Source organism: Microcaecilia unicolor, chromosome 7 (assembly GCF_901765095.1).
Source record: "Microcaecilia unicolor chromosome 7, aMicUni1.1, whole genome shotgun sequence".
Classification (NCBI taxonomy): Eukaryota; Metazoa; Chordata; class Amphibia; order Gymnophiona; family Siphonopidae; genus Microcaecilia; species Microcaecilia unicolor.
The window spans coordinates 262451557-262478371 of NC_044037.1; the positions used below are offsets into that span (position 1 = coordinate 262451557).

Sequence of the window (26815 nt, forward strand, 5' to 3'; positions counted from 1 at the left end):
ATACATCCAGTAGCGTAGGAGGGGGGGCGGTGGGGCGGTCCGCCCCGGGTGCACGCCGCTGGGGGGTGTCGGAACATCGCTGGTTCCTTGCTCTCTCTTCCTGTTCCGGGGCAGAGAGAGCAAGGAACCAGCGAGGCACCGACACCCCCCAGCGGTGTGCACTCAGCGGATTGGCCCTTCTGCCCGCCCCTCACCGCCTTCCAGGTATGTTCTCGCGGGGGGGGGGGGGGGGGTTTGTGCTACGGAGGGGGGAGGGTGCGTCGCGCTGCACCTGGGGGGGTGGGTGTGCAGCGGCGACCCGCCCCGGGTGTCAGCTGCCCTCACGACACCATTGTATACATCTCTATTATATCTCCCCCCTCATGCCTTTCTTCAAAGTAAATATATTGAGATATTTAAATCTGTCCCATATGCTTTATGATGAAGGCTACTGACCATTTTAGTAGCCACCCTCTGGATCGATTCCATCCTGTTTTTATCTTTTTGAAGATAATTGTCTCCATAATTGTACACACAATTCTAAATAATCTCATTAGAATCTTATATAGGTGTATCATCACCTCCTTTTTCCTACTGACCATTCCTCTCCCAATGTACCCAAGCATTCTTCTAGATTTTTCCATTACCTTTTCTACATGTTTGGCCACCTTAAGATAATTACATACAATCACACTCACGTACCTCATCTTTTGTGCACAAAAGTTATTCACCCCCTAAACAGTTTGTTTCAGTCCAAATGTATGGCCCTGCATTACTTAGCATTAAATCTTAGCAGTTGAATTCTTGACCATTCCTCAAGCTTTGCTATCTCCTTCCTCATGTTATCTGTATTTTGGCCCATAGGAATAAAATGAGTCCTATGATGGCAGATAATATGAGTTAATCTTTAGTAAAAGAGGCCCTATATGCAGTGGCGTACCAAGGGGGGGGGGGGGGCGATGGGGGCGGTCCGCCCCGGGTGCACGCCGCCGGGGGGGGGGTGCCGCGCACCTGTCTGCTGTGCTCATTCCGTGCTCCCTCTGCACCCGGGGGGGGGTGTCCTTTTGCCGGGGGGAGGTATGTCCTTTCGCCGGGGGGGAGGTGTCCTTTTGCCAGGGGTGGGGGGGTCGCGCTGCACCCGGGGGGGGGGCGCATCGGCGATCCGCCCCGGGTGTCAGCCACCCTAGGAACGCCACTGCCTATATGACTTATTTGATAATGAAACTTCCCCATCTTAAAAATGCTCACTGGCTACCCATTACACATTGTATCACTTACTAAATATTATTGCTAGCATATAAGATCTGATCCTCAGACAAACCGTTGTTTTTAGCAAGCTATTTCATCCCTATTCTCCTCCTTGGGCTCTTAGGTCTGCACAACTTCAACATCTCAATGTGCCTACCTACAGGGAAATTCATCATGAACATACTAGGCCTACCAATTTAGCTCTGGAATTCAGTACCTAATCATCTGCATCTATGCACCTCTGTAGATGCATTCAATCATGACCATAACAATCTCTTCTGAGATGCATTCTCATACATCTTGTGATTGGCTCACTTTTATTTTATTTGGCAACACAGGAGAGGTCGATGGAGTCTCTGTAAATCTGGAGGCAGGTGCAGTATAACTTATGTTTTATCCCCCACTCTCTTTCCTTTCAATAATTGGAGTTCTCCCCCCTATCCCTAATGTATACTATCGGATTATGAAAGTCTAGTCTTGATATGATTTTAGATTGTATGCTGCCTAGATGGTCTTACCCCTTAAACGGGATAGTACATTTTAATAAAATTGAAACTTATCTGTCTGCTTATTCACATTAATATCTTATTTCAGAATTTTTTCCTCTAACCGAGGGATAAAGTAGCATGCCAACCCCATTTAGAGGCTAATAAATAAAAGCATACAAAATGGAAAACTAGCTGATTTAGGGAAGAATCCTTAAGTTAGGGCGTTAGGACCTTAAGTCACATTATTTGCCTTTTAATTCATCTTAAAGGGCTCTTGTCCTACTGCAGAAATATATAGCTCACTGTGGGTTATATAGTAATGAGATGCAAAACATGTAAATATATGATGTGGTATTGTGCAGAGGCGTGGCATAGTTCAGGTCTCCTGGTCTAGCCACTCTCCAACTCCAATATGGGAAAAGAAGGAAAGAGAACAAAAAAATCAAAATCCAAGTCTTAATCTGATCTGGTATTCTCAGTTCTTCGGCTAAAGCATTCAAAGGTATTAAAAGCCACAAAACATAAAGGGGCTAATTTTTGAAAGAGAAAACATACAAAAAGTGTCATAAAGCACCACTTGGATGAATTTATTCTCTAAATGTCCACATTGGTATTTTCAAAACTTGTTTTGCAGATGTTTATCTATGCATTTCATCTGCAGTGTGTGCAAATCACAAGGGGGGGGGGGAGGGCGTCAGGGGTATTTCAAAGGTGGGATTAGGGCATGCCTAAGACTTGTACGTTTTACAGCCAAAATGGAACAACAACGTCTAGGAAAAAAAACCTCAACATTGTGGTCTAGACTATTTTCAGAATGAATAAGGCACAAAAAGGTGCCCTAAATGACCAGATCACCACTGGAGGGGATCAGGATGACCTCCCCTTACTTTCCCAGTGGTCAATGACCCCCTCCCTCCCCCCAAAACAAATGTGAATAAAAATAGTTCTCACCAGCCTCTATGACATCCTCAGATGTTATAGCCAGGTCCATTAGAATAGCATGCAGGTCTCTAGAGTAGTGTAGTGGTGGGTGCAGTGCACTGTAGACAGGTGGACCCAGGCCCATACCTCCCCCTATCTGTTACACTTGTGGTGGAAATTGTGATACCTCCAAAACTCACCAGAAATTCACTGTACCCAAATATAGGTACCCCTTTCACCCATAAGAGCTATTGTAGTAGTGTACAGTTGGGGGTGGTGGGTTTTGGAGGGCTCAGCAGACAAGATAAGGGAGCAACGGTAAGATGTGTACTTGGGAGCATTTATATGAAGTCCACAGCAGTGCCCCCTAGAGTGCCCCACATTTCTCCTGGGATATCTGGTGGGGCTGGTCTGCTAAAAATGCTGGCCCCTCCTATATCCCAAAAACTTGATTTTTTTTTTTTTTTTTTGTTTTTCACTTCTACATTTTTTTCTCAAAAATAGCCTGAAAACATAAATGCACAGAGAACAAAACCTTGTTACAAACAGTATTTATAAAAACTAAATTTAGACATTTTGCTTTTTTGAAAATGGTTACATTTGCTATTTGGATTTGGGACATGTAGCACAAATGTCCGGCTTACTACTACTACTACTTAGCATTTCTATAGCGCTGCCAGGGTTACGCAGCGCTGTACAAGTTTAAACATGGGGAAGGACAGTCCCTGCTCAAGAGAGCTTACAATCTCCGTCATATCAAAAATTCTCCTCAAAGACTGTCATTCCTAAAGTGCCAAAGTCAAACTCAATAATGTTACTTATCTGTAGTTTTTGCTACGCCATCAGGAATGTGTCTCTGGGCCTTCTTCACTCCTCCCCCATCAATCCAGGTGCAGCTCAGCAGCTTCCACTTAGAAGTTAAACACACACACACACACATTTCTTAGCATGCAGGAATATAAGTGTAACCCCGGGCACATCTCCAGCCCAGATCCACCCTTGAGTTTTGTTCCAACACCACCTGGGAGTGGAGTCACAGAAACAGAATACTTCTGCACACACATAGCTCCCACTTGCTGGATCACTCGAGCTGCACGCATCCTGAGGCTGGAATAAATCCGGTAGTCCAAGGGTACTTTTTCTCTGGACACTTTCACTCAATACACAACTGAGGGTTCAGATGGTCAACACAGCGCAAAACATAATCTCCACATAATTTGGCTCCCCATCGGTTCTACAAGTCTCAACGGGGGAGGGCTACCAAAGACCAGAACCTTCTCTAAGCAATCTCTTTTATTAACTTCTTTGTCTTGCACGTTAGGGCTGGGCTTTACTGTGATTTCCCCACCAGGCTGTCAATAACAGCTCTGTCTCTTTAGTGACTTCCAGAAAATCCTCCCACCTCCAGCCCTCTGCTAGAGCCCATTTTTTGGGGAGGGAGGGGGTGTCACATAAGCAAATTCACATTCTGGCACAGTCTTTCACAATTGTCCAGCATCAATGCTCATGCAAAAGAAAACAGAAATGATTTTAAAATTGTCTCCAAAAGTAACTTTCAGTTTCTATAGCTTTGGGAATAGACACCCCCCCCCCCCCCCCCCCGATATTCAGCTGGCAGTGGGTAGCGCTTTGCTGAGATTATTCCAGGTACTTGTGACCTGAATTGGCCACTGTTGGAAGCAGGATACTCGACTAGATGGACCATTGGTCTGATCCAATATGAGTATTCTTACGTTCTTATATGTTAAATCTGTATATTTAATGCTAGGCCGTTTACGGCAACTGGTATTGAATATCCAGTTTCATTTTCAAACACGGCAACTTATCTGGTTAAGTCAATATTCAGCACTAACTGATGAATAGCCATGCTGGTTTGATGCTGACTATCCATGCCTAACTGACTACTTCATGCACTTATCTCCCACTGAATATCAACAGTTAGACTCTAATATGCTATTTAACCGACCATAAGCCATTCCTGGCTGGTTAAATAGTTTTGAAAATTAGGCCGATTGCTTTTCAGGACACAATTTAAAGATCTGAGTCCACAGCCCAACTTCCACTTATCATGTATTCTGCTGACCAGGAATAATCCAATAATCCTTGACTCCAAGGTAAATTGTTTTGCTAGACAGGGGAACTGCGCCTGATCTAAAACCCACCCTTTCCATAAGTACTGACACCTTCTATTCCAGGTAGATATTGCAGGCTTAGATCCACTTCCTTTCTAAGGTCAGGCTGAGGTTTCCTCCTTTCTATGGGTTCTACGCCTGTTCTGGGGAGGAATAGGGCCAATTGCTTCCAGGAAAGGCTTAGAATCATGGAATCTGACCCCTTGATCATTACAATGTAAAGCAGCTCATTATTATGTAAAAAACAAAACGTGACCTGTGAGCTTAAAATCATGGTAAAATAACTCCAGCCAAAGGATAATGGTTATTTTACCATGCTGGGAGCATTGTGCCTCAAAGCCATAGCCTGATGCTCTCAGACCTAAGCTGGAAGATTACGTGCTATTTCCCCAACCCTGATCCCACCCTTTACCTCCAAAGGGCCCCCTATCATCTTATAGGACCTACCATCATTTCCCAGGGTGGTACAATGGTCTTCAGTGCCCTATTTTAGAACATTGTGCAACCCAAAAGGGGATGTGGCCATGGAAGGGATATTTGAAAGTCAGGGGCAGTCTTCAAAGATGTGTGCAGTGTTATAGAATCCAGGGGATTCTAACTTGTCTAGGATTTATACCAGGTTTCATTTGGCGTAAACCACTGCGACCAAAGCTCAGCACGGGAATAGACTATAAGTGCTATTTCATAAACACTACATAATTTGAAGTGTCATTTATAATGCTACATGCCGATTTTCTTTAGTGCTATTTATTTAGCATCATTTACTGAATCTAGTCCTTATAGTCCACCTACAGCCTAGGTGGATCACAGCGAAAACATAAACAATAAAACACAGAACTACCATATAAACATACACTCACTACTTCATCTCTCTTCCTGCTGCCATCACATTTGTAAAAATAACATTTCAATTTTTTTAAAAAAAGCTAAACAGTAAACATTTTAAAAATGCCTTACAAAAAAAGTGAGTTTTCAGAATTTTCTTAAACTGCACAGTGTGCCAACATGATCACAATGCATTCTATGAAAGAGGGCCAGCCACCAAAAAAGTGCTGCTGCCCTGTACAGTGTGACAGGCGTCACTTGGAGCATGGCCTTTGATGCTGCATGCAGGCTGGGGTCAGGGCATCAGGGATCTGTGATGTATATGTACATATTGGGGGATATGGCTTATTTCAAGTGTAACAGGGATATGACATACCATGCTGCAATTGACTTTGTATGTGGTATAGGATCAGGTGTGTGACTCACTTTGGACAGGAAGGTGGGCTGACCTGGATTGGTGAGTGGAGCCTTTGGCCACGTTAGGTAGCTTGATTTGGTGCTGACATCGGGTGCATGTAGAGATAGGTGGACCTATGGACAGGGATGCAGTATATTCATCTTCCTCTGCCAGACATCATTTGATGCACTATATCAGGGCTGAGTTCTTGCACTGAATGCACTGAAATCTAGGTCTCACCACACATGATAGCACCTGAAAGACACAAGCCACAGGGAACATGATTATTTATATGGATCCTCCTCTGTTTTTCTGTTAATCTGTTGTATAGCCTATGAGACCTGAGAGGTTAGAGAGCCTGTGCCTTCACAGTGTAGGCACATTCAAAACAATGTTAGTAGGGCTACCGCTGCTAAAGATGGTCCCTTGTAATGTACTCCACTTGCGCTTGATATTGTATGCCTCACATGCTGCCCAGTACTCACCCTGAACAGATTTATGTATGATAGTTTGTTTTCAGGGGGCCTTGGAGGGGGTCTCTGAGTCTCTCACCATGTCTGGATGATGGATGCTGGGTTTGCTACCATGCACTTCTTTTTATACAAGCCTATGGATATGTGTCTGGGAGGGGGGTGACACCCATGAATAGGTCACCTTTTCCAGATGTTGCCTTCACGGAAGATCTTCCCTGTTAGATAAGTATTGGCACTTAATCTTTTGCCACCATTGCAGAATATCAGGCCTATTTCAATTTTGCCACCCTCAAATTCTTTTCCTATGCTCCATTTCTTTTGGATTTCACTAGCAGAAATTCATCAATTCAGAAATGAAATTGACAACATCAAGTCCTTCTGTAGCTCGGTATCACACTTAACAAAGAAACTAGTATTGATAATGACATTTTAATATGCCTTGTCAGCTTCTTCAGACTCCAATCATCTGCAAAAATGATTATTGACAACACAAAAAAGCTAAATTGTCTGAGCAATGCCAATTAATAGAACTGTTAGTTTCCTGCCTTCTATATTCATTGAAAGCATGTCTCTTTGATCATCATTATATTCAACATCTTATTAGCCAGCACTGTCAGTTCAATAGCATAATGGAAATTAAATGGTCGGCTACAATCACTAACAAGAAGGAAGTGCAATTGGCAGCTAAACCAAGTCTAGAAACTGTGTTAGCACTGAAGCAAATGACCTAGGTCAGCTATGTTATACATATAGGAGCTAATTTTTATAAATGATCTTTCACATGTAAACCCTGGTTTATATCTTTAAAAAGCCTCTTTAAAAAAAATTACCCATGATTTACGCAACTAAAATTATGCATTGTGACAAGAACACATGTGCTTTTATGTGACTTGTTTGGTATGGAGTTTGGGTGGAGACAGGCAGAATGGTGATTTATGCATATCTACTACTACTATTTAGCATTTCTATAGCGCTACAAGGCATATGCAGCGCTGCACAAACATAGAAGAAAGACAGTCCCTGCTCAAAGAGCTTACAATCTAATAGACAAAAAATAAATAAAGTAAGCAAATCAAATCAATTAATGTGAACAGGAAGGAAGAGAGGAGGGTAGGTGGAGGCGAGTGGTTACAAGTGGTTACGAGTCAAAAGCAATGTTAAAGAGGTGGGCTTTCAGTCTAGATTTAAAGGTGGCCAAGGATGGGGCAAGACGTAGGGGCTCAGGAAGTTTATTCCAGGCGTAGGGTGCAGCGAGACAGAAGGCGCGAAGTCTGGAGTTGGCAGTAGTGGAGAAGGGAACAGATAAGAAGGATTTATCCATGGAGCGGAGTGCACGGGAAGGGGTGTAGGGAAGGACGAGTGTGAAGAGATACTGGGGAGCAGCAAAGTGAATACATTTATAGGTTAGTAGAAGAAGTTTGAACAGGATGCGAAAACGGATAGGGAGCCAGTGAAGGGTCTTGAGGAGAGGCGTAGTATGAGTAAAGCGACCCTGGCGGAAGATGAGATATCCCCCGGATATATGGCTCCCACAACTGTGTACCCAACTTTGGGTGCACTTTTGAGATGCACCTGCAAATATTTTGGATATTGAGCTCTGAACCATCAATAAGTGGGTGCTAACAACCAATTATTGATGTTAATTGTCACTCATTAAAATTTGAATGTGTATCTGGATGTGCACTAGGCATGTCACCTAACTCCCATGGTGTGTATCTCAAAAGGGGGCATGGCCATAGGTATTCCAAAGAGTTGTGCACAGAATTACAGAATACTGCCTAACTACACCTAACTTGGGTGCTGGCAATTTTCAGTAGGCGTAAGTCCGGCACTCAAACGTTATGCATGGGATCTGTGCTAAATGCTAATCTATATAAGGCGATAGATGCTATCTAGCAGTTGCATATTGTGCAATTTGTATAGGTCTCATGAGACAGCTTGTTAAATTGCATATGCTGGTGTTTTCTGTGAGGGATCTAGGAATAGATTTTCAAAGTGATAAAGCCACTACCTAGGGGTCAGAGGCTAGGTCAATACCTTTACATTATTCCTCCATGGAGTGGAAAAATAAAAAAACATTTTACTAGGTACTTATATTTAGTTGTTCAGATCCTGGGCATTTTGGGAGCTACAGTCAGGTCATTTGCCAAGAAGGGAGAGAATTAACTCATTTGCATTGAATTTTCAATGCTAATCAGAAAGTTTAAGTGACTCTCTATACACTGGGATAGTTGACTTATATTTAACTAAGTTTTAGCCAATAAATGTAGAGAATTCTAAGTCACAATCTAACTGGTTGGCTGAAATTTTCTCTAAATCTTCTTAGCTTGGAGGCTAGATTTCAACTGTTCACCATACTGAAAACTGCCCCTCCCACCCACCCACCCAATAGAGCCAGTGTTACACATACTGGGGCCCAGGGCAGAAATTCAGGACAGGGTCCCAAAGTCCACCAGAAAGTTGGACCTCCTTCAGGTTTGGACAGACTTGTGAGGTATCTGTAGCATGGATGCTCAGGGAAAATGCCTTAATTGCATCATCCTAATGGTAGTTCTGGCCAATTAACTGCTACTGAATATCTGGGCGTGGCCAGCTCAGCAGGGTTTAACCAGGCAGGAGCCTCTTGTGCCCAGTTAAACCCTTTTGAATTTTGACCCCCTAATTTATACATGTGGAAAAATGTTTTATTTTTAAAGCAATGTAATACTATAGGATAAACATTACTGTCTCTTACATTATCTTTTTTTAATCAGTGCCCTTGGATAAAAGGCAGAGAATTGTCCTTGTGTGAGTGCTGATCCCTTAATAATAATTTTATGATACACTAAACACATAGTTATGGTGATCTCATCAAATAATGCATGAGGTTTATAATAGATTTTGTCTGCAAAATACTGCTTGAGATACGTATTTATATAAGGAATACAAATGAAGCATAAACAATATTGATGTGATGGGTAAAGAAAGGTGACTACTTTTAAAGTGGGCACCAACCATAGACTTGAAAATATAATTTCTAAATGACACAAACCTGCAAGGCTCCAGCTGTGAGGAAAAAAAATATTACATTGTATTTATGTGACAATATAAGAGTTGTTTTATATGCAATGCAATAGACTTGTGTTCAAGAATTTGAATAATATAAACCCTTTGAATAATTGTGAAATTATTGAAGATGATAGTGAATTATAGAAATCAAATATTTGGAATATTTACCTGTTATGACTGTGTTGACAAATGTGTTAGTTTCTCTAATTTGTGTTTACATTTCATAATTTGTCTCGTCATTGTGGCCAAGTGGATGGTGACCCCCCCCCCCCCCCCCCACCATCACCACCACTATTCTTCCCTTCATCAATTTGATCTACCCTATCATTGTGATGCAATTTATACCCTGGTATCACAGGGTCCATTGGTATTATTCTTCTTCCAGGTCTCTGAAATGCCTATCAAATATACATCTTCATTCAGTAACTCAGGGGCCCTTTTACTAAGTCACGTAGGCATCTATGTGCACCCAGTGTGTGTCAGTTTCGAGTTACTGCCCAGCTACAATGAGGCCAAGGCGGTAATTTCATTTTTTTTACACGTGTCTACTATGTGTGCCGTAAAATAATTTTTATTTTCCTGCGTGCAGTGGAAAGTGGGCAGTAATTGTCATTCTGCGTACGTAGATGATTACTGCATGGTTACTGCGTGAGACCTTGCCGCTAAGTCAATGACTGGCAGTAAGCTATCAGACCCGAAATGGACATGTGGCAATTTTTATTTCACCGCATGTCCATTTTCGGCAAAAATTAAAAAAGGCCTTTCTTACAGGCACGCTGACAAATGGATCTGTGCGCACCCAAAACACATGACTACACTAGTGTAGCCCATTTTTCGGTGCACCATAGTTAAAGGACCCCATAAATTCTAAGTCTCCCTCTTACTTTTTAAGACTTTTATCATTTGTACACTGACATTTCAAATCACAAGAGGGTGTGTTAGGGTTGTTTTGAAGGTGAGATTAGGGTGGGCTTAGGGCATGCCTAATAGTTGGCTATTTTACAGCTATAATGGAACAAAGCCAAAACGTCTAGGATGAAAACTTCAATGTTTTGAGCTGAACCTCTTTTTCTAACAAATAAGACAATAAAAGGTGCCCTAAATGACCTGATGACCACTAGAGGGATTCAGGAATAACCCCTTTATGCCTCCAGTGGTCACTGACCCCTCCCACCCCACAAAAAATGTGAATAAAAATAGTACTCACCAGTCTCAATGACGGCCTCAGATGTTATAGCCAGGTCCATTAGAGCAGCATGCAAGTCCCTGAAGTAGTGTAGTGGTGAGTGCAGTGCACTGTAGATGGGTGTACCAAGGTCTATACCTCCCCTTACTTGTTACACTTGAGGTAGAAACTGTGAACCCTCCAAAACTCATCAGAAACCCACTGTACCCACATATAGGTGTCCCCTTCACCCATAAGGGCTATTTTAGTGGTGTATAGTTGGGAAGTAGTGGGTGTTGGGTGAGTTTTAGAGGGCTGAGCAGATAAGATAAGGGAGCAATGGTGAGATATGCACCTGGAAGCATGTATATGAAGTCCACAGCATTGCCCCTAGGATGCCCTATTGATCTCCTGGAAAAATGCTGGCCCTCTTCTATACTCCAATGACTTGATTTTCTATTTTTTCACTTGTGTATGGTTTTTTTTTTCTGAAAATGGCCTGAAAAGATAAACGCATAGAGCATAAAACTTTTTTACACACAGTATTTTTCGAAAATAGTTATATTTGTTATTCAGATTTGAGACATTTAGTGCAAAACATCCAAAGTCCGACTTAGACATCATATCAAAAATACCCTTCCTTGTAAATTAAGCAGCACTAATCAACATAAAGCCACTCATCTCTGTCCAACAGGTATCCACCTCTAGCTATCCATTGATTCATAAATTTGTATTATTCAAATTCCCATTTCCATAGGAATTCCATAACAGGGCACCTGAAAGGAGCCTATTTTATAAAGGAATGTAGGCATCTACTTTCCATTATAGAATACTAGTCTAATTGGTGAAATATGCAGCTATACTTTAGGTGCAAACCATAGAGCTGTTGTAAGTGTTGGCACTAAAATGTTGGTGATACTCATGTAACCTACAATATTCTATATGTTACACACATAAGTCGGAATTCCACCCTTGTGGATGTCCCTCTTGCAGATATGTGTTATGCAAGTTAATAGATTTTTACAGAAGAGCAACTGGTGGAAGTTTCATATTTACACGCATATATACTCACATATATGCATAAATGCCATTATTTTATACATCTACACATATAATAGGCATGTAACTTTAGTACCTATGTAATAGAATTGCCCCATTACTGGAAAAGTTGAATTCCATCTGCATAAAGTTGATATTGATTCTCCTAATTCCTCATGAAGGACTCTAAAGTAGTGTTTCCCAAATCTGGTCCTAGAGTAACCCTTGCCAGTCAGGTTTTCAGAATATCCACAATGAATATGCATGAAGGAGATTTGCATACAATGGAGAAAGTGTATGCAAATCAAGTTCATGCATATTCATTGTGGATATCCTGAAAACCTGACTGACAAGGGATACTCCAGGACTGGACGTAGGAAACACTGTTCTAAAGGATACATGAAAATGTTAAATAATAAGGAGGAGGCACCCCAATTTCATCTGTTTTGGAGTAGATTACTACTCACCTCCGCCATCTGACTTCTGTTCATCAAAAAGAAAGGAGCCACTGTAGCACGATTCCTCTGAGCCCTACCATTTCACATCAAGCAATGTATCTACCAAGTGATCTACCAGGTCAAAAGCACATTATAAATCAATCAATATCATTGGTACATTCCTCCCCTTATCAAAATAGATCATATTTATAACAGCAACTCATACCATTTCAGTGCTATGGTTATTTTTAATCTTATCCCTTACACAGGTTTCATAAGTCTTAGCCTTGCTCTTTCCTACAGATGCACATTTGTTTGAAATGGCATTGGAAATGTCAACTATATTTCTCATGTCATTTTATGTTATTTATGAACAGAAATTACAGGAATAAAACACAAAACTTTTGCTTTCTTTTCTGTGTTGAAAAAAATTGCACATTTGCAACATTATTCTTGAAACAACAATAACAAAATCCCATAAATGGCAAAGGAAACTAAACAAAATAAAAATGTTTGGGTTTTATTCCTGTTCTTAGGTCAGAACAATAGAAAAAAGGAGGACTCAAATGACCTGACCAAGAGACAACTACAGCGAATGTATTCTCCTCAACATTTTCTTCATAAAGACAAATGACTATATCTAATGTATGGCCAGATTTTTGGGTAGGGGCAGGAACAATATATCTAAGACTTATTAAAAAAAAAAAGTCCAGATAAAAAAATATGTGGAGGGGCATAATTGAATGGGGACGACCATCTCTAAGGGCGTCCATCTCTAAGGACGTTCCGCCGAAGGGGCAGGGAAACCTGTATTATCGAAACAAGATGGAAGTCCATCTTTCGTTTCGATAATACGGTCGGGGACGCCCAAATCTGGAAATTTAGGTCAACCTTAGATATGGTCGATCTAAATGTTGAGATCGTCGACCTTAGAGATGGTCGTCCCTGGTTTTCAGCAATAATGGAAACCGAGGACGCCCATCTCAAAAATGATCAAATCCAAGGCATTTGGTAATGGGAGGAGCCAGCATTCGTAGTGCACTGGTCCCCCTCACATGCTAGGACACCAACTGGGCACCCTAGGGGGCACTGCAGTGGACTTCAGAAAAAGGTCCCAGGTGCATAGCTCCCTTACCTTGGGTGCTGAGCACCCCCAACCCCCCCCCCCAAAAAAAAACCCACTCCCCACACCACTACCATAGCCCTTAGGGATGAAGGGGGGCACCTGCATGTGGGTACAGTGGGATTGTGGTGGGTTTTGGAGGGCTCACATTTACCACCACAAGTGTAACAGGTAAGGGGGGTGGGCCTGGGTCCGCCTGCCTGAAGTGCACTGCACCCACTAAAAACTGCTCCAGGGACCTGCATACTGCTGTGATGGAGCTGGGTATGACATTTGAGGCTCGCATAGAGGCTGGAAAAATGTTTTTTAATATTTATTTTGTGTGGGAGGGGGTTGGTGACCACTGGGGGAGTAAGGGGAGGTGATCCCCGATTCCCTCCGGTGGTCATCTGGTCAGTTCAGGCACCTTTTTGAGGCTTGGTCGTGAAAAAAAGGGATCAAGTAAAATCGGTGAAATGCTCATGAGGGACGCCCTCCTTTTTTCCATTATTGGCCGAGGATGCCCATCTCTTAACCACGCCCCCGTCCCGCCTTCGTTACGCTGCCGACACCCCCATGAACTTTGGTCATCCCTGCAATGGAAAGCAGTTGAGGATGCCCAAAATCAGCTTTCAATTATGCAGATTTGGGCGACCCTGAGAGAAGGACGCCCATCTTCCAATTTGTGTTGGAAGATGGGTGTACTTCTCTTTCGAAAATAAGCCTGATAATCTTTGCACATACGTCATCAACATAAGTACATAAGTAATGCCACACTGGGAAAAGACCAAGGGTCCATCGAGCCCAATCCAGGCCAAGGGCACCTGGCGAGCTTCCCAAATGTTCAAACATTCTATACATGTTATTCCTGCAATTCAAGATAAATAATTATGTCATTTTGATTAGTTTTGAGAAATTTTAAAATTGGTCTAAATATCTGCCTACATTGCAACAACAAAAATACCTTGAGAGCTCTTTAAATTGACAGGAAGATCAATAATTTGGTAATTCATGCCATATTTACAAGATCTAGATTTAATAATTGTATATTTTATCTTGGCAGATGTACAACAGATGGCAATTGACTGGATTACTGGAAATTTTTATTTTGTGGATCACATAAGTGACAGAATCTTTGCATGCAACATGAATGGAACAGTATGCATTACCCTGGTGTATCTTGATCTCCATAACCCCAGAGCAATAGCGGTTGATCCTACACAAGGGTAAGACTATGTTTTGAATAACATGTCTATTAAATGAAAAATAATATGTATGCTGTCATTTGCAAGAAGACAGCAGGGTTGATTCATGTTTTGTTCCTCATAATTTGGTTAAATGGTGAACATTAGATATTTAACTCATGTTTATGAGACAAAATTACTGACTAACCGTTAATAGCAGATAATGTTCATGGGTTGTACAATATAACTAGTGCACGGTACTTACTGCCCATGTCACTTTGTGCAGTTAGTGCAGGTGTTCTTGCAACCTCCTTAAGAAGAGGCAGTAATTGTGAAAAACTTTAGGGGCCATTTTACTAAACTGTGTTACAAAGGGTCTTATGCTAGAGTCTGGGGCCATTTTTGCTGCGTGCTGGGGTCCTTTTTACTGCAGTGGGTAAAAAGGCCGAAAAAAGACATGGCCATGCGGTACGATTGCTCTTACCGTGTGGCCATGTGGAGGGGAGAACTTACTACCACCCATTCAGGTGGCGGTAAGGGCTCCCGCTGCCCAGTTACCGCCGGGTAACCCCCTGCGGAAATATTTCTGTATATTTCCGCTAGTACCAGAAATGCTGCACGCTGGGGGTGGAACTACCACCGGTGCCTGCGTTGGGCCAGCAGTATGTCCACATTGGCATGTGGTATGCCTGCAGTGGGTTTACCGCTGCTTAGTAAAAGGCACCTTAATGTACTAAAAAGCTTTTCTGGGTGGTAACTGAAAGAAACATGCTGCTTACCTCACAGCAATTACTGCATAGTCTTTCCACTTATCATTAATATTTAGTGGAGGAGTGGCCTAGTGGTTAGGGTGGTGGACTTTGGTTCTGAGGAACTGAGTTTGATTCTCACTTCAGGCACAGGCAGCTCCTTGTGACTCTGGGCAAGTCACTTAACCCTCCATTGCCGCATTGAGCCTGCCATGAGTGGGAAAAATGCGGGGTACAAATGTAACAAAAAAAAAAAATAATATTTATGCTCCAAATATGTATGTGAATGATTTGAATGTTTGCATATGCATGCCTATAGGTGAATATACAGGTATGATTGCCAAAATTCAGCTACCTTCTATTCTATAAAAAGGTGTCTAAATGCAATAGAGAATAGTTGGAAGGTGGACGTACACATGGTTGATGATTGGGAAAGTGGTGGTTACACATGCAAATTATGAAATGCTACAAATAATAAGCATGTTTCAGCATGAGCACTTATAATAGCTCTATGGCTGGTATAAGTGCTCACTCCTAAAGTATTGACATTTATTTTACCTGTTATGCTAGTGTTCTTTAAAGAAAAGCAGGTACTTCAGTAAAGGTGCCTTGTAATAGAATTGCCTTCCACAAGCTTTAAATATTTAAAACAATTATTCAAGTAGTAGCAGATGCTTTTCATGCTTAGAAATGACTTTTAAATTAATTTGACACTGTTGTTATATTCGTAGGAATATATATATATATATATATATATATATATATATATATATATATATATATATATATATATATATATATATATATATATATTCTAACTATTTTTATTACTAATCCTTCATAGGGTGCTCTTCATAGGGTGCTGTGTAATATGTCTAATAGACTATATCCTAAACAACATAAGCCTCTGTTAAAATATAGGAAAATATTTATTGAAGAAACAGCTTGTCATCCATATGTGAACTTTTATCATACTTTACTTAATGTCTAGTACAATATTAAAGCACATTATTACAATTGGTTTAATACTGACAGGAACAGCTTGAAAGTAGAACTTTGCAAGAAAAGTTGTACATATAATCTTAGACTGTATCTCTATTTCTAACTATAACAGATGTTACATTTGACTCAGTATGACTTACAGGGATATTTCAAAAGTCATTAACAACTTTTGGATTATATAAATTGTTCTAACCTGTGGCAGCTTAGATTACTTAAAATGCAGCCTTTGCTGTAACAAAAAAAAAAAAAAAAGGTATGCTTAAAACTGAACAACAATTTGGGCTCATTTCTGAACTGAATTTTGATTCAGCTCAAACATTTGGACAAGGGACCTATGGGAATTGAAACTATGATGGGGAGAGGTATTGGGCTGCCTGGTTTCAAAGAGCAGGGGTGTTATGAACAAGTTAGTGGTAACATCTCCTCCAATTTACATAGTGCTAGTATTTTGCAAAAGGTGAGGTTGATTCTGATCCTTTATTTATTTATTTTATTTATTTATTGCATTTGTATCCCACATTTTCCCACCTATTTGCGGGCTCAGTGTGGCTTACAATACATTGTGAATGATAGAAATACAATGTGTTACAAGTACGATTATGGGTTACATTGTGAGGAGTTATGGGAAGACAAGTCAAGTCAAAACATCGTTTGTGGCGTAGAAACAATGGAATGTTACAATGGGGAGAAGATAGGGCGATGGAACAATAGCAAGAGAACATAAGGGTATAACAATTTTATATGTGGGTGGAGTTTTAATTGTGGTGAAAATACGGGGTAAGAGAATTCAGAAGAGAGTGTATTGATGCATTTCTATTAGTGTGTATGGACTTCATGTGTTTTGATCCTTGCAATAAATTTTCTCTAAGAGATAAGTCTTCAATCGTTTGCGGAAGTCGGTTAATTCGTAGATCGTTTTCAGGTTGCGTGGTAGTGTATTCCAGAGTTGCGTGCTCATATAAGAGAAGGTTGATGCATGCAGTAATTTGTATTTTATGCCTTTGCAGTTAGGGAAGTGGAGATTGAGGAAAGTTCAGGATGATCTTTTAGCGTTTCATAACATAGGTGTATTCTGATCCTTTCGTAAAATAAGTAGAATGCCACCAGTCAATCATTGTAGAAAGCAGCACAGAGCAGACCAGTTGATGTAGAAAAAGTGCAATTTTATTCAAAACAGAGCTCCTGACGTGGCTCAACAGGCTGTGTCAGGGGTAGGGCTAAAGGGAATTTTTGCAGAACCTTTCCCCAAAGCTAAAATCAATCTCTTCAAGCTCAACATTTTCCAGACAAGGAAGCAGCACTCTTTTTTATCAGCAGTAAAGTAATTGCAGAATATAAGTATAATTTAATGTAATGTTGCACAGTCCATTGTATACTAATGGGCTGCATGGCACTTTTAATGCACACTAATACAGTAGTGCATGCTAAATCCATTAGTGCACCTTAATAAAAGGATCCCTTGGTGTTATGAGATGGAATGTGATGGATTTAGTAGCTGATATAAATGGGGATTGTGTACCCCAATGGTACCACTTGCCTTAATAGCAGCGAAAGGCATTAGGAATGTATATGTAGTTGGTTTTCCCAATGGAAATGGGCATGAGAGGAAATATGGAAATATGATGATGTCAGATAAGAGTATGGAAACACTCATCTGCATGGAAAACTACTTTTGCCTCTTTTCTGCTGTCCTAAGATAGTCAACTCAACCCTCCCCCTCCGCCCCCGAAGCTTCAGTCCTTGAAGGATTGGGCCCTGATTACAAAACCATTTAGAAAAAGGTAGAATCATTCCTTTATCAGAGGCAGGAAGGCCAAGAGGAATAATGTCCCAGGAATGGGAGAATTTCCAAGTTGTAAAATCCTGTTTTTATTATTAATATGATTATTATTTTAGTTACAGCACTTAAGGTCAGAGTGGCTGAAAGGGGTGTACATGAGGAAACCATTTAGCTCATTTTCAGATTAATACTCCATTTGATTAATATTTGCATTCCACATCAGTTGTGTCATTTATTTCTATTAAAGTCAATGGGGAAGACATGTTGTAATCTAGCAGTATGGTTTTCCATCTATCTATAATGAAACTTGCTTAAATGTTGTTGGCTGGCATCTCTCAGAGAGGCAAGAGCATTATAGATGTCTTGACTGCATGATCCTGCAAGATCCTGAGTGGTGTGGAGCAGGAGGAGGTGAATTGATTTTTCATTCATTCAAAAAGCACAAAGGCCAGGGGACACTAAATGAAATTGCATGGAAATACACTTAAAACAAATAGGAGGACATATTTTTTCATGCAAAGAAAAGTTAATCCAGAGGATTTGGTAACGGTGATTAGTGTATCTGGGTTTAAAAAAGGTTTGGACAGGTTCCTGGAGGAAAAGTATATAGTTTGTTATTGAGATGGACATGGGGGAAGCCACTGCTTGCCCTGGGATTAGTAGCATGGAATGGTGCTACTATTTGGGTTCCTGCCAGTTATTTGTGACCTGGATTGACCACTGCTGGAAGCAGGATATTGGGCTAGATGGGACCATTGGTCTGACCCAGAATGGCTATTCTTATGTTCTTATGAAGATCCTGCAGCACAAAAAGAGGAGCAAAGGGACCTAATAGACATATGAGGACTTTGAGTCTTTTTGAGAAGGGCAAACAGCACAACCAATAGAATGAAGACCCTGAGGCAAGCTGTGAATGACTTATGTGGATGCTATAAGTGTGACATTTTCCCTAGTAGGTCTTAACACTAAGAAACTGTAGCCTGGTGGATTTCAGGTTGCATGGAATATCCCTTGGTTATCCACACTCTATTTAATTTCTCAGTAAAACCTGCAATTTATTTAAATATTTCGGCAACATTATTGATTGCCAACTGTCATTTATTCCCCACATATATTTGATAGTCAAGAAGAGCTCCATCAATTATGCTCTATTCATAGCTACTTTGATGACTCATAATATAAGAACTTAAGAGTAGCCATTCTGGGTCAGACCAATGGTTCATCTAGCCCAATATCCTTTTTTCTAAACAGTGGCCAAGCCAAGTCAAGTATCTGGCAGAAACCCAAATCGTGGCAACACCCCATACTACAAGTCTCAGGGAAAGCATTGCTTCACATGTCTGTCTCAATAGCAGACTAGGGACTTTTCCTCCAGGAATTTGTCCAAACCTTTTGTAAACCCAGATATGCTAACCGCTATTACCACCTCCTCCGGCAAAGAGTTCCAGAGCTTAACTATTCGTTCAGTGAAAAAATATTTCCTCCTATTAATTTTAAAAGTATTTCCATGTAACGTCCTTGAGTGTCCCATAGTCTTTCTACTTTTGGAACAAGTAAAATATCAATTTACTTCTATTCATTCTACACCACTCAGGATTTTGTAGACCTCAATCATATCTCCCCTTATCTGTCTCTTTTCGAAGCTGAAGAGCCTTAACCTCTTTAGCCTTTCCTCATACAAGAGGACTTCCATTGCCATTATCATTTTAGTCGTTCTTCTTTGAACCTTTTCTAATTCCGCTATATCCTGTTTGAGATACGGTGACCAGAACTGAACGCAATACTCATTATAGTATTTTTGGTCTTATTTACCATCCCTTTCCTAATAATTCTTAGCATCCTGTTTGCTTTTTTGGCTGCCACCACACACTGAGCAGAAGATTTCAGCATGTTATCTACAATGACACCCAGATCTTTTTCTTGAGCGTTGACCCGCAAGGTGGACCCTAGCATCAGGTAACTGTGATTCAGATTATTCTTTCCAGTGTGCATCACCATGCATTTGTCCATATTTAATTTCATCTGCCATTTGGACGCCCAGTCTTTCAATTTCCTAAGATCTTTCTGCAATATTCACAGTCTGCACATGTTTTAACGACCTTGAATAGTTTTGTATCATCTGCAAATTTGATCACATCACTCATCGTTCTGATTTCCATATCATTTAAAAATATGTTAAATAGTGCTAGTCCTAGTATAGATCCCTGCGGCACTCCACTGTTCATTTTCCTCCATTGAAAGAAATGACCATTTAACCCTACCCTCTGTTTTCTGCCCAATAGCCAATTCCTAATCCACACCAGAACCTTGCCTCCTATCCCATGACTCTTTAATTTTCTCAGGAGTCTATCATGAGGAATTTCTGAAAAGCTTTCTGAAAATTTAGATGCACTAACAGGCTCATTTTCGAAAGAGAAAGACGCCCATCTTTTGACACAAATCGGAAGATGGGTGTCCTTCTCACAGGGTCGCCCAAATCGGTATAATCGAAAGCTGATTTTGGGCATCCCCAACTGCTTTCCATCGCGGGGGTTGTCTGGCTGCCTGACCGAGTGCGGTGTCACTCCATCTCTGCCGTGCTCAGTCAGGGCACAGGAGCTCACTACTACCGGGTCATAACACCTAGATTTAGGCACAGTATATAGAATACGCTTATGGAAACAGAGTAAATCCTGGTGCGTAGATTTAGGCACAGAGGGCCATATTCTATAACAGTGCACACAAATTTTGGCATGCCCATGAAATACCTGTTTCCCTGCCCTTAACCATGCCCATTTTTGTCCAAGTGCATTAAAATTTAGGTGCTCTGCATTACAGAATACGCTGGGGGGGCCCTTTTACTAAGGTGTGATGAATAATGGCCTGTGGTAGTATAGGCACGGGTTTTGGGTGCACGCAGAATCATTTTTCAGGACACCTGTAAAAAAAGCCTTTTTAACATTTTTGACGAAAATGGATTTTCGGCAAAATGAAAATTGCCGCGGGTCCATTTTGGGTGTGAGATCTTACCGCCAGCCATTGACCTATTCTCACATGGTAACCGGGCGGTAATAACCTACGTGCGTCAAATGCCACTTGGCGCACGTCCAATATGCATGGCAGAAAATAAAAAGAAAGGAAATTACTGCAAGAGCCATGCGGTAGCTGTGCAGTAATTCCATTTTGGCATGCATTGGGCGCGTATAGATGCTTAAGTGGCTTAGTCAAAGGGCCCCTTAGTGATTTGTGTATGTAAATTCTAATTAATGTCAATTAGCGTTCAATATTGCTTCTTCAGTGCTGTTAACAATGCTGATTGTTAAGCTAATTAAGTTACACGAGCTGTTGTCTTTTTGTGTATGGTGTACAGCGCTGCGTATGCCTTGTAGCACTATAGAAATGATAAGTAATAGTAGTGGTTATTGAATCCACTTGGATTTCGGCATGGAATGCTAGGAGTGCTATATAGCAGGGGCTTAGCCAGACCTCGATGGGAGGGGGGCCAGAGCCCAAGGTGGGGGGAGCACATTTTGGCCTCCTCCCCGCCGCCACCCTCCACCCCCCCCACCCCCCCGCAGCCACTACAGCCTCCCCGCCACCACCCTCCTGTCACCGCTTCCACCCTCCCTGCTGCCGCTCCCCCCCCCCCCGTCACTACGAAGGTACCTTGGCTGGCGCGAGCATGCTCTGTTTCATTAAAACAAGCATGCACAGAGACTAAAAATAGGACGGGGCACCAGGTAATGTGAGACCAGCGCGGGACAAACGCTTTAGCTGGCGGGGGTTGGGGACCCCCGCCAGCTAAACCAGGGGCCCCAGAGCAAATTTGGGGGGCCCAGGCCCCTGTGGTCCCCCGTAGCTATGCCACTGCTTTATAGAGCCCAGGGGATTTTGAAATGCAAAGGTTCACATGTTGCTGTAATCCCTACCTTAGAACCTCTGATAAATGTGGTTAAAAATATTAGTTCTTTCATAGCACACATACGTTTACTCACATATTTGGGTCAGCAATTTTCAAATAGGCTTTGGAAATTGCACAGATTGTGTTAATAGATCCATGGATGATATTATCTTGCTTTAGTTATTTGCAAGTGGATTCTAAAAGAATTAAAGCCAGTCAATTTTGTCCAACAATCCGTTCTTCTTATGAATTTAGTAGTCAGAGTAGCTCTCACAAATTCTTGTATGAAAGCCAAGACAATGCTTAGAACTGAACAGAAGATAAAGTAGCAAGGGGTTTATTATTTTAATGTATGCAGAATTATTCACATTATTCATTGCCTAACTTTTATGATTCAGCATTCTTCATGTCAATAATTTATAATTACAGTCATAAGGGTAATGATAGGTTTGTTTGAGATGAAAGTAAATTTAGGTCAGGACTGAGTGATGCCCTTTATAATGGGGGGAATTGAAAGTAATGATTTACTGCAATAATAATAACAAAAAAAAGCTCTCCAAGGGAAGAATAGAAAGATTGACAGTTATTTAATTTGTAAAGAATCTGTGTATAAAATGTACAGAAGGGCTTCTTTGCCAAAAACAGTTTTCAACTGTCTAGTGTATAAACCAAATCTTTGTTCTTTTGCTTGACTCTGACAGGTAATTGACAACACAGTCAGAGTTAGACTCTTTCCTTTGTTCTTCTTAAATGTTTTAATGGAGACCAACAATGGTATCTAGAACTAGCAGTGACCACATAGCTTGGAAAAGAATTTAATTTACTTTATAGAGCTCCACATGCCCATACGTTTCAACCTGCATTACAGTCTTGAACTGTCCAGTTCAGAATTTTGAGAATGTCTGTATTTATATTAGTGAATGGTCCCATTTGTTAGGCTGAGTGTTCACAAAGGTGCACAATGTTATTTATAATCTGATCTGCCAGGCTTCTCTGAGATAGTCTAAACTAAGCAGAATAAAGAATGGATCTCTGCCAGAGGAATAAGTACATAAGTGTTGCCATACAGGGGCAGACTGAAAATCCATCAAGCCCAGTATCCTGTTTCCAACCGTGGCCAATCCAGGTCACAAGTACCTGGCAAAATCCCAAAACAGTACAATACAATGTTTGTTTCATTCTCGATATACCACCTTTCTGTACTACATACAACCAAAAAAGTTTTACATATTATATACACTTACTTTCTGTCCCTAATAGACTCACAATCTAAGCTTTGTACCTAGGACAATGAAAGGTTAAGTGATTTGTCCCATGTACTACTACTACTACTACTATTTAGCATTTCTATAGCACTACAAAGCGTATGCAGCGCTGCACAAACATAGAAGAAAGACAGTCCCTGCTCAAAGAGCTTACAATCTAGTAGACAAAAAAATAAAGCAAACAAATCAATTAATGTGTAGAGGAAAGAGGAGAGAAGGGTAGGTGGAGGCGAGTGGATACAAGTGGTTACGAGTCAAAAGCAATGTTAAAGAGGTGGAATTTGTTTGAGGACTAGTTACCTGGTGACTGGTTATATTAATATATGTCACACAGAGCCACAGTAAGAACTGAACATGGTTCCCACACTTCTCAGTCTACTGAGCTAACCATTAAGCTACTCTCTTACCTTCTTTCATGCTAAATCAACTGTTCCCAAATATTTCTAAACAGAAAAATGGTGAAGATAATAAGGAAAAGGGGAAAAGGAAGAAACTTTTGTCAGAGTTACCCGACAAATCAGGGAAGATATCACACACAAAGTATGGACTCACCCTCACACACATGCTTTCAAAGCTCCCTGTAAATGCAAACCTGACAACCCAGTCCTATCCACATCCATCACACCTACCACACACTCAGAATCTGACTCTGAAGAAGAGCCCGAGGAGTCCATAGGATCTCATTGGATCTAACCTCCTCAATCTGCATAAACATTCCACCTAATTAAAGGCTTCACAACTCACCTTACATCCCTCAAAACTTTCTTATGCCTCAGCTTGTGCAGCAACATCTTACTCAAACCCCTACCACCTTTCTCATCCACTGAACTCATCAGTTGGCCCCTTAGCACCCCTGATTCATCTTCCAAATTCTTCAAGAGCCACCCCATATGTAGAGGAATCAACAGACTCATCACTGAACAATCCACCAGTATACTTGCCACCGTAAGGAAACTGTTGCTCCATGGGAGACCAGTTCACAGATGTCTGTACCCCTTGCACAAAGGCTTCAGCTTTCTGTCCCCAACTGGATCACTGACCAATAGGGGCTGTGGAAGTCTGCTTTCTAGACTCATCACCACTTTTTTTTAAAACATTTTGCCCCATTTTCATTGACTAGCTGTCCTCTGCCTTCCTTTCCTGATTCAGAAAAAGCAAAGACTTATGGGATACCCACTTTCCATGACTGGATGGACCATACCTGCAGCTGCTTCCCCTAAGGAATCATGCTGAAACTTCAAACTTATACCATACCACCCTAATCCCCTAAATGTCCTAACCTCCCTATTCCCGGAACCCTAAAAAAAAAAAAAAAAAAAACAATAGCGAAACACTAGCCAATCACTCATCCAAATTCAATCTTCTAAAGCATAGCAGGAACACCCTTCCTTATCTTGGCCACCACAGCTTATAGAACTATCAACAAACACTGACTGGCTCTCTAGAGTGCTGGATCAAAAGCAGAAAACTAACAGCAGGGCCGTGCCAACACAGGAAGCGAGGTAAGCGTGGCAGGGGGGCGCCATACTCTGGGGGCGCCCCACCGCGCCATGCTTGCCTCACCTACCCGCTCCCATATCCCAACTGCCCGCCCTCTTCTCCCCCCAACAAAATCTCTTTTAAATTTACCTCCATCCGGCTGGCAGGGCAGCGAATGGCGCAGCATCAGTGAAGGAGGCGGCGCTCCCGACGTCTCTACTAGTCTTCCCTTCGCTCAATGTCCCGCCTTCTTCTGACATCAAGGAAATGACATCAGAAGAAGGCGGGACATTGAGCGAAGGGAAGACTAGTAGAGACGTCGGGAGTGCCGCCTCCTTCACTGACGCTGCGCCTTCACTGCCCTGCCAGCCGGACGGAGGTAAATTTAAAAGAGATTTTGTTGGGGAGAGAAGAGGGCGGGCAGTTGGGATATGGGAGCGGGAGGGTAGGGGAGAGAGGACAGCGATCATCTTCACGGGGGGGGGGCACGCTCCAACCGCTTGTCTGTGGGGGGGGGGGCGGCACCCGATCCCTTGCAGGGGGGCACCACAGACCCTTGGCACGGCCCTGACTAACAGGCATAATGCCCCTGAAAATGTAACTTCAGGACATGCTTGGTAAAACCACTGATGCTCCTAGCTGGCTTCCTCAAAGTACAGATGATCCTACCCCATCTGCCACTTCTGAGCAACCCATTTCTCCCCAGACTAGTGATCAATCATCCATACTTGATGGGGTATCTGCCAAGTTGTGTCCTCATAGCAGCACATTTGGAGCACTCATCAGCCACTGCTAGTTTACAGTCTCCAAAGAGCAGTTCTACATGAAGCATTGCTATGGATCAGGCATGAACCAATACATCATGTAAAAGAAAAGATGAAGGACAGAGGTTACCCAACCCCTACAAATGAAAAATAGGACATGAGAGAGCATCTTTCAAAAGTAGCCACCCTTACCCTTGCCTCAGAAAAAAATGGCTGCCAAGATTTTCCTCAGTCTCCAAACTCATCCTGCTGTTTTTGCAACAACTGAACCATAGCCTCAGAAAAAAATGTCTGCCAAGATTTTCCTCAGTCTCCAGAACTCAACTCATCCTGCTGTCTTTGCAAAAATTAAACCGCAGCCTACCCTGAGGGTTAATCACCTCATCTCCATAAACCCCCCAAAACCCTGTTACCAAGGGGGGGGGGGGGGTAGCTGTTTTAAGATACCCCTTGGTAACTCCTGGGGTTTACCACTTTCAATCCAAAGGGTTGGCCAAGTTATCTTCTCATATTATTATTATTATTGTAGTATATTTTGTTTAAAGAAGAAAACCTTGGAAATTCTTTCAGGCTAACCAGGCAGAATAGCTGGAGAGTAATTGACACGACAATTCGTTTCTACATTATCATTATACTGCTGCTGTGAATATTCAAGTAAAACAGCAGTCATTTCTACTTTTTTTTTTTTTTAAGCCACATGCAGTTCTGAACTGTGAAAATGTAAGTAGTACTTTTCTAGGTAGGGAAACAGGTTTGTTTTACTGTTTAAAATGAATTTTTGTATGCATTCATGCAATGTGGAGTTATTTAAAGTGAGTTCACTTCAGACATGCTGGAGCTGATTCACTAATGTCGCTAGCAGTTAGCACAGCACAACACTTGTCCGCCATGCACAATAATTAGCATATTTATTACAGCCTTTGAATTGACTTTTAGAAGGGTTAGGTAATGCTTACATATGTAAACAATGGAGTTAGCTGTATAAATTGAACTCTGTGTACAAGCACTGATTTTAGGAAAAGTGCTAACAAACACAGAGATGGCATGATGCAGAGTGTATTATCAGAACTACCAATAATTTTCCCTACTAATGGGTCATTTTGACTCTAGGTAAAAATAGGAGATGCAGTTTACAGTTACTGAACAGAATTACAAGCAAATATGGGGGTCATTTTACTAAGCTGTGGTAAGCACTAATTCATGCTTACCGCAGTGTAAAAGGCACCACCAAGAGGCACTCTCAGGCATCCTGCGTTAGTTTTGTGATCAGCGCGCGCTTCCCATGTGCTAAAAAATAGAATATTTTTTTAGTAGTGGGGCGGTTCTGGGGGCAGAGAGTAGGCAAGCCCAGCGCTAATCAGTTAGTGCAACTACATTGCCACACACGAATCAATTAGCATGTGGTTAGCACCGGAGCCCTTACCACTTAGAAAATAGGTGTTGGTAAGGGTTCACGCGC

General features: G+C 41.6%; 1 protein-coding gene across 1 annotated transcript in view; it reads left to right on the forward strand.

Moving 5' to 3' along the window:
* LRP1B (LDL receptor related protein 1B) overlaps positions 1-26815 on the forward strand; it is a 1639960-nt gene that overhangs the window by 452694 nt on the left and 1160451 nt on the right. The window contains 1 exon segment of the mRNA XM_030210865.1: positions 14317-14479. Coding sequence (XP_030066725.1) covers positions 14317-14479 — 163 coding nt within the window.